The sequence below is a fragment of the Dryobates pubescens genome, chromosome 4 (genome assembly GCF_014839835.1).
Source record: "Dryobates pubescens isolate bDryPub1 chromosome 4, bDryPub1.pri, whole genome shotgun sequence".
NCBI classification, from domain to species: Eukaryota; Metazoa; Chordata; class Aves; order Piciformes; family Picidae; genus Dryobates; species Dryobates pubescens.
Genome location: NC_071615.1, coordinates 17,342,547 through 17,354,087, shown reverse-complemented (window position 1 = coordinate 17,354,087; position 11,541 = coordinate 17,342,547). Strand labels below are relative to the sequence as shown.

The 11,541-nt window shown below is 65.6% G+C and overlaps 1 protein-coding gene across 1 annotated transcript in view; it reads left to right on the top strand.

The window, feature by feature from the left end:
• Window positions 1–7,985: 7,985 nt before the first annotated feature.
• The window catches only part of CCDC78 (coiled-coil domain containing 78), a 53,208-nt gene continuing 49,652 nt past the window's right edge, over window positions 7,986–11,541 (top strand). Inside the window, exons 1-4 of the mRNA XM_054161259.1 lie at window positions 7,986–8,018; window positions 8,650–8,778; window positions 9,068–9,154; window positions 10,214–10,393. Coding sequence (XP_054017234.1) covers window positions 7,986–8,018; window positions 8,650–8,778; window positions 9,068–9,154; window positions 10,214–10,393 — 429 coding nt within the window. The remainder of the gene's footprint in view (window positions 8,019–8,649; window positions 8,779–9,067; window positions 9,155–10,213; window positions 10,394–11,541) is intronic.

Genomic DNA, 11,541 nt, shown 5'->3' with positions numbered 1-11,541 from the left:
TGGGGCAGCTCCCAGCTCTCTGGGCAGCCTGGCACAGGCTCTCCCCACCCTCAGCACCAAACCTTTCTCCCTTCTCTCCACTCTCAGTCTCCCTCTTGCAGTTCCAACCATCCCCCCTTGGCCTGCCCCAACAGGCCCTGCTCAGCAGGCTGTCCCCAGCTCTCTTCTGTCCCCTTGAAGCACTGCAAGGCCACCAGGAGGTCTCCCTGGAGCCTTCTCCTCTGCAGGCTGCACAACCCCAACCCTCCCAGCCTGGCCTCCCAGCAGAGGGCTTCCAGCCTCCCAGCACTGCTGTGGCCTCCCCGCAATGTCCCCAGGCACAATGTCCCCAGGCAGAGGCTGGGCAGGAGGTGGGGCGAAGGGAGGCTGGGGCAGGGTCCCGGGGGTGCTGTGGGTGCCGATCCCTGGGGGCTGGGGCAGGGTCCCGGGGGTGCTGTGGGTGCTGATCCCTGGAGGCTGGGGCAGGGTCCCGGGGGTGCTGTGGGTGCCCAGCTCTGGAGGCTGGGGCAGGGTCCCGGGGGTGCTGTGGGTGCCCAGCCCTGGAGGCTGGGGCAGGGTCCCGGGGGTGCTGTGGGTGCCGATCCCTGGGGGCTGGGGCAGGGTCCCGGGGGTGCTGTGGGTGCCCAGCCCTGGGGGCTGGGGCAGGGTCCCGGGGGTGCTGTGGGTGCCCAGCTCTGGAGGCTGGGGCAGGGTCCCGGGGGTGCTGTGGGTGCCCAGCCCTGGAGGCTGGGGCAGGGTCCCGGGGGTGCTGTGGGTGTCGATCCCTGGAGGCTGGGGCAGGGTCCCGGGGGTGCTGTGGGTGCCCAGCCCTGGAGGCTGGGGCAGGGTCCCGGGGGTGCTGTGGGTGCCCAGCTCTGGAGGCTGGGGCAGGGTCCCGGGGGTGCTGTGGGTGCCCAGCCCTGGAGGCTGGGGCAGGGTCCCGGGGGTGCTGTGGGTGCCCAGCTCTGGAGGCTGGGGCAGGGTCCCGGGGGTGCTGTGGGTGCCCAGCTCTGGAGGCTGGGGCAGGGTCCCGGGGGTGCTGTGGGTGCCCAGCCCTGGAGGCTGGGGCAGGGTCCCGGGGGTGCTGTGGGTGCCCAGCTCTGGAGGCTGGGGCAGGGTCCCGGGGGTGCTGTGGGTGCCCAGCTCTGGAGGCTGGGGCAGGGTCCCGGGGATGCTGTGGGTGCCGATCCCTGGGGGCTGGGGCAGGGTCCCGGGGGTGCTGTGGGTGCCGATCCCTGGGGGCTGGGGCAGGGTCCCGGGGGTGCTGTGGGTGCCGATCCCTGGAGGCTGGGGCAGGGTCCCGGGGATGCTGTGGGTGCCCAGCCCTGGAGGCTGGGGCAGGGTCCCGGGGGTGCTGTGGGTGCCGATCCCTGGGGGCTGGGGCAGGGTCCCGGGGGTGCTGTGGGTGCCGATCCCTGGGGGCTGGGGCAGGGTCCCGGGGGTGCTGTGGGTGCCGATCCCTGGAGGCTGGGGCAGGGTCCCGGGGGTGCTGTGGGTGCCGATCCCTGGGGGCTGGGGCAGGGTCCCGGGGGTGCTGTGGGTGCCGATCCCTGGAGGCTGGGGCAGGGTCCCGGGGGTGCTGTGGGTGCCCAGCCCTGAAGGCTGGGGCAGGGTCCCGGGGGTGCTGTGGGTGCCGATCCCTGGGGGCTGGGGCAGGGTCCCGGGGGTGCTGTGGGTGCCCAGCCCTGGAGGCTGGGGCAGGGTGCCGGGGGTGCTGTGGGTGCCGATCCCTGGAGGCTGGGGCAGGGTCCCGGGGGTGCTGTGGGTGCCCAGCCCTGAAGGCTGGGGCAGGGTCCCGGGGGTGCTGTGGGTGCCGATCCCTGGAGGCTGGGGCAGGGTCCCGGGGGTGCTGTGGGTGCCCAGCTCTGGAGGCTGGGGCAGGGTCCCGGGGGTGCTGTGGGTGCCGATCCCTGGGGGCTGGGGCAGGGTCCCGGGGGTGCTGTGGGTGCCGATCCCTGGAGGCTGGGGCAGGGTCCCGGGGGTGCTGTGGGTGCCGATCCCTGGAGGCTGGGGCAGGGTCCCGGGGGTGCTGTGGGTGCCCAGCCCTGGGGCGCTCCCGGCGCCGCGGGACGGGGCTGGAGCGGGGCGCCGCGCGGCCTCCCGCCGCCAGGGGGCGCTGGCTGCACGCAGCTGCTTACCATGGAGGCGGGACCGGGGCCAGCCCCGGGCTGAGCCCCAGCTTCGGCCGCAGCCTGAGGCGGGGGCCGCGGGGGCCGCGGGGGCCAGCTCCGCACCAGGGGCGGGGCGGGGCGGGGCGCAGGGCATCAGGGAGGCTCCGGGGGGTCCGAGCCGCCCCTGCCCCGCCCGGCCTGAGCGGGCAGCCCCGGGCCGGCCGCCCCGGAGCGGCGTGCGGGAGCCGCGGGAGGACGGAGCTGCCCTGTGCCGGCGCTGGGAGCCAGCTGCAGCCCGCGGGTGCGCCGAGCCCTGCCGCAGGCTCCCGCCGTGCCGGGGGGGGCGGCCGCGGCTCCGCTCCGGGCTGGCCCCGGGGGCCGGGGCAGAGGCAGGGCGAAGCGTGCGGCCTGCCCGGGGCCGCCTGCCGCTGGAGCAGAGGTGCTAATAAACAGCAGGGGCAGGCGTGCTGGGCTGCCGGCTCCTCAGCTGCTTCCCTCTTCAGCCTCTCTGTGCTTGGGCAGCGTTTCCATGCCTTCGAGCTGCGTCCCGGTGAGGGTTTCCTGCCTCGGAGCTCCCCGGTGGCCCAGCGTCAGTTCTGCGAGCTTGATGAGAAGAGGGAATGGAAACCTAAGGGGAAGCTCCCTGCGGCTCCCTGGAAGCTGGAGCCGGCTGGGGTTGGGCTCTGCTCCCGTGGAGCAAGGGAGAGCACAAGCAGCAGCAGCCTCAGGATGCCCCCCGGCAGGTTCAGGCTAGACAATGAGGAGCAATTCCTTCCCCAGAAGGGTTCTCAAGGCCTGGCCCAGGCTGCCCAGGGCAGTGGTAGAGTCCTCATCCCTGGAGGGGTTTCAGAGCTGTGGGGATGTGGTGCTGAGGTTCGTTGGTGACCTGCAGTGCTGGGTTAGTCAGAGCCACTGAATGGTGCAGGCCAGAAGGGACCTCCACAGCTCAGCCAGTCCAACCCCCTGCACTCAGCAGGGACATCCTCCACTAGATCATGTTGCCCAGAGCCCTCTCCAGCCTCACCTGGAATCTCTCCAGGGCTGGAGCCTCAACCACCTCCCTGGGCAGCCTGCTGCAGTGCTCCAGCAGCCTCCTGCTGCACAACTTGGTCCTCACATCCAATCCAAATCTGCTCTGCTCTTAATTTGAAGCCATGGTTGGGCTCAAGGTGCTTAGAGGAGTTTTCCAGCCTAAACCATCCCCAGACTCAGCAAAGTCTGTACTGAGCTGGCATTGCAGCTCTTGCTGGGGTTAACAAAACACATCCTTTCTGTTTGGCTTCACTCTGGGAGGCTTGGGGCTGCAATAGCACCCTAAAACTTCGCTCCTGTGCCCCAAAACCTCTCTCCTCTGCCCCCAAACCTCACTACTCTGCCCCTAAATCTCTCTCCTTTCCCCCAAAACCTCTCTCCCCTGCCCCAAACCTCTCTTCTCTACCCTAAACCCTCATTGCTCTGCCCTAAGCCTCCCTGCTCTGCCCCCAAGCCTCCCTGCTCTGCCCCAAAACCTCCCTGCTCTGCCCCCAAGCCTCCCTGCTCTGCCCCAAAACCTCCCTGCTCTGCCCTAAGCCTCCCTGCTCTGCCCCCAAGCCTCCCTGCTCTGCCCCTAAGCCTCCCTGCTCTGCCCCCAAGCCTCTCTGCTCTGCCCCTAAGCCTCTCCGCTCTGCCCAGCTTTGCAGCTTGCAGTGTCAAGAGGACAGAGTTTGCTTTGTGTTCCCTAAGCTCAGCCAAAGTGCTCACTTGCTTGTGGAGCTGGAGCAGCAGCAGCCCCAAGGGTGGCTTCCCATGGCTGTCCCCTGCCCTGCAGGAGCACAAACAGCCCTGGCTGTGGCTGTGTTCATCAGGCTGGCTGGGGGTGAAGTGGGCACTCAGGCAGCTCAGCTTTGCCACCATCATTCATAGAACCATGGAACTGTTTGGGTTGGAAAAACTCTCCAAGCTCACCCAGCCCAACATCAACCCAACCCCACCATGGCCACCAAACCCTGGCCCCAGCTGCCATGGCCACAGGGGTCTGGGACACCTCCAGGCATGGGGACTCCACCACCTCCCTGGGCAGCCTGGGCCAGGGCCTGAGAACCCTTGCTGGGAAGAGATTGTTCCTCCTGTCCTATCTGAACCTGCCCTGGGGCAACTTGAGGCTGTGTCCTCTTGTCCTGTCCCTTGTTCCTTGGGAGCAGAGCCCAAGCCCCAGCTGGCTGCAGCCTCCTCTCAGGGAGCTGCAGAGAGCAAGGAGGTCTCCCTCAGCCTCCTCTTCTCCAGCCTCAACCCCCCCAGCTCCCTCAGCTGCTCCTCCTGCAGCCCTCTTCCCCAGACCCTTCCCCAGCTCTCTTGCCCTTCTCTGGCCCTGCTCCAGCTCCTCAGTGTCTGGGGAATGAGGGGCCCAGAGCTGACCCAGCACTGCTCCCAGGACTGGAGGTGCAGCCTCACAGCTCCCAGATCACAGAGTCCAAGCACAACCCAAGGCCTCCCTGCAGACCACATCCAAACGGCTTTGAAACCCCTCCAGGGGTGGGGACTCCATCACTGTCCTGGGCAGTGCCTTCCAGGCCTGGACAGCCCTCAAGGGGAAGAAACTGTTCCTCATGGCCAACCCAAACCTGCCCTGGGGCAGCCTGGGGCTGGTTCCTCTCCTCCCATCCTCTGCCCGCACCGTGCTGGCCTGGGCTCTGTTCCCCCGGGCTGGGCTCTGGGCCAGGGCTGCCTGGGGCAGTGCTTGGGCCCCAGGGGGCTGTGAGGGTTTGTCCTTGGGGGGCTGGGGGGGCAGCACGTGGCTGCCTGGGGAGCAGAGCCGGGGCTGGGGCCGGGGCTGGAGCTGGGGCTGGAGCAGAGCCGGGGCTGGGGCTGGGGCCGGGGCTGGAGCAGAGTCGGGGCTGGAGCAGAGCTGGGGCTGGGGCAGAGCTGGGGCTGGGGCAGAGCCGGGGCTGGAGCAGAGCTGGGGCTGGGGCAGAGCTGGGGCTGGGGCAGAGCTGGGGCTGGGGCAGAGCCGGGGCTGGAGCAGAGCTGGGGCTGGGGCCGGGGCTGGAGCAGAGCTGGGGCTGGGGCTGGAGCAGAGTCGGGGCTGGAGCAGAGCCGGGGCTGGGGCTGGGGCCGGGGCTGGAGCTGGGGCTGGAGCAGAGCCGGGGCTGGAGCTGGGGCTGGAGCAGAGCTGGGGCTGGGGCAGAGCTGGGGCTGGGGCAGAGCCGGGGCTGGGGCTGGGGCTGGAGCAGAGCTGGGGCTGGAGCAGAGCCGGGGCTGGGGCTGGAGCAGAGCCGGGGCTGGAGCAGAGCTGGGGCTGGGGCTGGAGCAGAGCCGGGGCTGGGGCTGGAGCAGAGCCGGGGCTGGGGCTGGAGCAGAGCTGGGGCTGGGGCTGGAGCAGAGCCGGGGCTGGGGCTGGAGCAGAGCCGAGGCTGGGGCTGGAGCAGAGCTGGGGCTGGGGCTGGAGCAGAGCCGGGGCTGGGGCTGGAGCAGAGCCGAGGCTGGGGCTGGAGCAGAGCCGGGGCTGGAGCAGAGCTGGGGCTGGAGCAGAGCCGAGGCTGGGGCTGGAGCAGAGCCGGGGCTGGGGCTGGAGCAGAGCCGGGGCTGGGGCTGGAGCAGAGCCGGGGCTGGGGCTGGAGCAGAGCCGAGGCTGGGGCTGGAGCAGAGCCGGGGCTGGGGCTGGAGCAGAGCCGGGGCTGGGGCTGCAGCAGCCCTGAGCTCCGCGGGGCTGGGGGCGGGCTGTGAACGTGGCTGGGCTGCGGGGGTGAGGAGTGTGAATCCTCCAGCAGCTCTTGCATTACCTTAATAAAAGCACTCCAGGTCTGTCAAGTCCTTTCTTTGGCGGGGGGGGGGGGGGGGGGGGGGGGGGGGAAGCCGAGCAAGGAGCTGTAACTGCAAGGCTTGGGAGCTGCCTCTGCCCCCCCCGGCCCCGCGGCAGCTCTGCCCCCTCCTGGGACATCCACGTTGCGAGGCCACGGGAGCTGGGGGCCCGGCCCAGGGCGGGGAGTGGGGAACTCAGAGCTCCTAGCAGGGTGGTCCCTCTCCTTCTCCCATCCTCTTGGCTTTGACAGATGCTAAGGAGTTATTCAGAGGCTTTTTTGAGCGTTGTGTTGTCAAAGCTTTTCTTCTGGAAGAGACAAGTTCTTACCTAACCTCACCCACTCCCCAGGAATAGCTCTGATCATTAGCCTGAGCTGAGGAGATGAAGAGCTGGCAACCCTTCTGCTGCAGGCCTGCCCTTCACCAAGGTCTCAAAGCCTTCTCCAGCTCTCCATCTCCCTCACCAAGGTCTCAAAGCCTTCTCCAGATCTCCATCTCTCTCACCAAGGTCTCAAAGCCTTCTCCAGCTCTCCATCTCTCTCACCAAGGTCTCAAAGCCTTCTCCAGATCTCCATCTCTCTCACCAAGGTCTCAAAGCCTTCTCCAGCTCTCCATCTCCCTCACCAAGGTCTCAAAGCCTTCTCCAGCTCTCCATCTCCCTCACCAAGGTCTCAAAGCCTCCAGCTCACCGTTTCCCTCTCTCTTGGAGGCTGTGCTCGTTGTGCAGGGCCCTGGGAGCTGTCCCATGCAGGGCTGGGTGGTTGCTGGGGTCAGCAGCAGTGTGCAGAGCAGCACAAACCAGCTTAGAGCTGGCAGGGCTGGGCAGAGTGTTCAGTGTGGTCTTTGCTGTGAAGTCTTCCATCCAGCATCTCTGGTGGGAAGGATCAAAGGGGGAAGGCCTTGGGGGTGCTGGGGGTGCAGAGCTGGCCAGGAGCTGGCACTGAGTGCTGCCAGCCCAGACCCAGCCTGGCCTGGGCTGAGCCCCAGCAGTGTGGGCAGCAGGGGCAGGGAGGGGATTCTGCCCCTCTGCTGTGCCTGCTGAGACCTCCCCTGCAGTGCTGGGGCAGCTCTGGAGCCCTCAGCACAGCCAGGGAGCTGCTGGAGCAGGGCCAGGGGAGGCCACAGCAGTGCTGGGAGGCTGGAAGCCCTCTGCTGGGAGGCCAGGCTGGGAGGCCAGGCTGGGAGGGTTGGGGTTGTGCAGCCTGCAGAGGAGAAGGCTCCAGGGAGACCTCCTGGTGGCCTTGCAGGGCTTCAAGGGGACAGAAGAGAGCTGGGGACAGACTGCTGAGCAGGGCCTGTTGGGGCAGGCCAAGGGGGGATGGTTGGAACTGCAAGAGGGAGACTGAGAGTGGAGAGAAGGGAGAAAGGTTTGGTGCTGAGGGTGGGGAGAGCCTGTGCCAGGCTGCCCAGAGAGCTGGGAGCTGCCCCATGGCTGGCAGCAGTGCAGGGCAGGTTGGTTGGGGCTGGGAGCAGCCTGCTGTGGCTGCAGCTGTCCCTGCTGGCTGCAGGGCTTGCACTGGGTGAGCTTGGAAGGTCCCTTCCAACCCAACCCAGGCCATGATCCTATGATTTCCTGTCACCAGCTGAAGCTGCTTGGAGCTCAAAGCTCCTGGTGCCCTTTGGATGCATCATGGGCACAGGAGACAGGAGGGATGAGGAGGAAGCTGCCTAGAAGTGAGTTGGTGAGATGCTGCTGGAGGGTCTCAGAGCAGATGGCTGGATGAATGAATTAATGAAGGAGTGAATCAGATCTTAAATGCCCCAAAGCTTCCTGCAACACAGAGGGAGGTCACCCTGCAGCTGGCCTTGGGGCACAGGCCACAAGCTAAAGAGTGGTACCTGCAGCATGGCTGCCCTGGGGGTGTCTGCTGAGCTTGCTGTGTGCTGCCTGAGGCATGCAGAAGCCTCCTGACAAGCCCCTAGCAGCTCCTGGAGCGGCTGCAACCAGCGGCTCCACCTTAAACCCCGTGGGGATGCCTTCCACACCCTCTGGTAACCAAAGTTGATAGCAACAGGCAGGACCTCGAGGGGAAGGTTCCTGCCTTGGAGCTCCCCAGAGCCTTCCTTGGCTCTGCAGTCCCTGCCTGAGCCCCTGCAGAGCTTCTGACCTCCAAGCAGATGGATGTGGGAAGTGGTGCAGAGAATGAGGATGTGAGTACTGGGAGAGAGCTCCTCGTGGGTGTGTGAGGGTCTGCAGCCCCTTCCCAGCTCCAGGGAGGGGATTCTGCCCCTCTGCTGAGACCTCCCCTGCAGGGCTGGGGCAGCTCTGGAGCCCTCAGCACAGCCAGGGAGCTGCTGGAGCAGGGCCAGAGGAGGCCACAGCAGTGCTGGGAGGCTGGAAGCCCTCTGCTGGGAGGCCAGGCTGGGAGGGTTGGGGTTGTGCAGCCTGCAGAGGAGAAGGCTCCAGGGAGACCTCCTGGGGGCCTTGCAGTGCTTCAAGAGGCCAGGAGAGAGCTGGGGACAGCCTGCTGAGCAGGGCCTGTTGGGGCAGGCCAAGGGGGGATGGTTGGAACTGCAAGAGGGAGACTGAGAGTGGAGAGAAGGGAGAAAGGTTTGGTGCTGAGGGTGGGGAGAGCCTGTGCCAGGCTGCCCAGAGAGCTGGGAGCCCTCTGCAGATGAAATCCTAATTGCAAGAGGGAAATGGCAGCTGAGGATCCCTGCTGCACTCTGGAGAAGCTCTGAAGAGCTGCAGGTGCCAGGCTTTGCCTCCAGTGCTGAGAGCAGAGCCTGGGGGCCAGGATGGCTCTGCTGGCTGGCTCCAAGCTTCTCTCTGTGTCTCTAGGTGAAGCTGCAGGACAGGGGAGAGGAGCTGAAGCAGCTCAGAGACCTGCAGGAGAGGCCAGGGAAGCTGAATGGCTCCAGACCAGACCTGCCTGCCAGGGTGGGCTTCAGTGAGGAGGAAAAACTGAAGGTAAAGCCAACCCCCTGGAGAAATACAGGAGAGAGGTGAGCTGTGAAGCCAGCAGCTGTGCAGTGACAGATGTGGTGGGAAGTAGTGGACCTTCCTTCCAGGGCTGTGTTTGTTAGAGTCACTTCAGCTGGAAAAGGCCTCCAAGATCATCAGCTCCAACCCTCATCCCAGCACTAAACCCTGGCCCTGAGCTGTGCTGTGCTCACCTTCCCCAGCACAGCCTGCTGGAGGAGTTCCACTGGCCTCAGGGGCTGTCCTTGCCCTTGCTAAGGTCCTTTCTCTCTCCTAGATGGCCAAAGACCTCCTTGATGTCCAGATTGAGGCAAACAAAATGAAGGAGCAGTACGAGATGGAGAACTTTGAGCTGAAAAACAAGGTAAGGAAGGTGCCCAGGAGTGGGAAGGAGCAGTTTGCAGCTCTGCCAGGACTGATCTCCACACCTGCAGATCCACTTTGGCTTTGCTTGGCTTCTCCTGGCTTTAGCCAGAGCAGTGGTGTCCCCCTTGCTGTCCCCCACATCATCAACCTCATCCCCACCTAAACAGGAGGAGAAACAACTTCTCTGTGAGGGTGCTCAGGAAGCTTCCTGTGAGGCATGACTGCAGCACAGAGGGCTGCCCAAGACCTCCCCCCCAGGAGGAGTGTGTCCAGCAGGAAGAGAATTCCAGGAGAGGACAACTGCCAAGGGCTGTCAGTGTCTGCTGGCTGGGGAGGGAACCAAGGCTGGGATCCACCAGCAGGCACCACAGCAAGAGAGAGACTCCCTGTGTGGGAAAGGAGAGCAGGAGAAGGCCATTAGGGCTGCTCTGCCCTGGTCAGGCCACAGCTGCAGTCCTCCTGGGTCCACCTCTGGGCTTCCCAGTTCAGGAGAGACAGAGAAGTGCTGGAGAGAGTCCAGGGCAGGCTGCAGAGCTGCTGAGGGGCCTGGAGCAGCTCTGGGAGCAGCAAAGGCTGAGAGCCCTGGGGCTGAGAGCCTGCAGAAGAGCAGCCCCAGAGGGCAGCTGAGCAATGCTCAGCAAGAGCTAAAGGAGCTGTGGGGGGCAGGAGGCTGGGGCCAGGCTCTGCTGAGTGCTGCCCAGGGCCAGCACAAGGGGCAAGGGGCAGCAAGTGTCAGGCAGGAGGTTGGAGCTGAGCAGGAGGAGAAAGTTGTTTGGGGTGAGGCTGTTGGAGGCCTGGAGCAGGCTGCCCAGAGAGGTTGTGGAGTGTCCTGGTGTGGAGAGCTTCCAACCCCCCCTGGGCACTGTGCTGCTGGGCAGGGTGCTGGGGGTGCCCTGCTGGGGCAGGGCTTGGGCTGGGGGAGCTCCCGAGCTCCCTTCCAGCCTCACCCTGCCTGGGATGTCTCTAAGCCCTAGCCTGCCAGGAGCTGCTTGGCCAAAGCCATGCTCTGCGTTGCTGCTGCGCTGTGCCGTGGCTGCGTTGTGCTGTCCCTGTGCAGGTGCTGGCGCTGGAGCAGCGAGCGGCGGAGCTGGAGCGCTGCCGCCGGCAGGGCAGCAGGGAGCGCAGTGCCCTGCGGGAGCAGCTGCAGGCGCTGCAGGGCCGGCGGCAGGAGCTGGCCGAGGAGTACATCGCTCTGAAAGGCAATTACCTGGCCCTAAGCAAACAGCTGGAGCGGGAGGTGAGGCCATCTGCAGGCTCCTTGACTCCTCCCCACCCTAACCTGAGCTCCAGGCGCTTGTGAGTTGCTGTCTCTTGTCCCAGATCATCCCAGGAGCAGGGTGGGCAGAGGGCAGCAGAGGGGATCCTGCCCCTGGGCTCTGCTCTGCTCAGACCTCACCTCCAACCCTGCCTCCAGCTCTGCTGGCCCCAGCAGCAGAAGGACACAGAGCTGCTGCAGAGAGGCCAGAGGAGGCCCCAGAGATGCTGCCAGGGCTGGAGCAGCTCTGCTGGGAGCACAGGCTGAGGGAGCTGGGGCTGTGCAGCCTGCAGAGGAGAAGGCTCCAGGGGCTCCTCAGAGCTGCTGCCAGCACCTGAAGGGATCCTGCAGGAAGGCTGCAGAGGAACTTTTGCTGAGGGGGTCTGAGCCAGGCCAAGGGGGAAGGGTTTGGAGCTGAGGCAGAGCAGGGTTAGAGTGGAGCTGAGGAAGAAGTTGTGGAGTGGGAGGCTGGGGAGCCTCTGGCCCAGGCTGCCCAGGGAGGCTGTGGCTGCCTCCTGCCTGGGGGTGCTGAAGGCCAGGCCTTAAGCAAGCTGTGCTGGTGAGAGGGGTCTCTGCCCATGGCAGGGGGATGGAGGAGATGATCTCTGGGGTCTCTTCCAACCTGAGCCAGTCTGTGATCCTTACCCCAAGTCTACCTTCCCAGGCAGTTTGCTTTCACTTCCTGGCAGGATCTGCTGAAGTTACCTGGGGGACTGCTACCAAAGCTTTGCTCTTCCATCCAGGTCAGCTTGGTTTCCAAACAGGCTCCTCATGGCTGGCCTGAGGCTGTGATTCTATGGCTACCTGAGGCTGATCATTTGAGCTTTTCACTCCACATTATGTCCATGTCAGAGCTCAGCTCCAAGAGGGTTTGTGAGCTGTCAGACAGCACAGCTTGGCCACAGGAGCAGAGAAGCACCTGGTTGGAAAAGAGCTCTCAGATGATGGGGTTCAGCCTTCCACCCAGCCCCTCCATGGCCACTAAAGTATATCCCCAAGTGCCATGGCCACACATTGCTTGAACCCCTGCAGGGATGGGGACTGCACCACTGCCCTGGGCAGTGCCTTCCAGGCCTGGACAGCCCTCAAGGGGAAGAAATTCTTTCTTCATGGCCAACCTAAACCTCCCC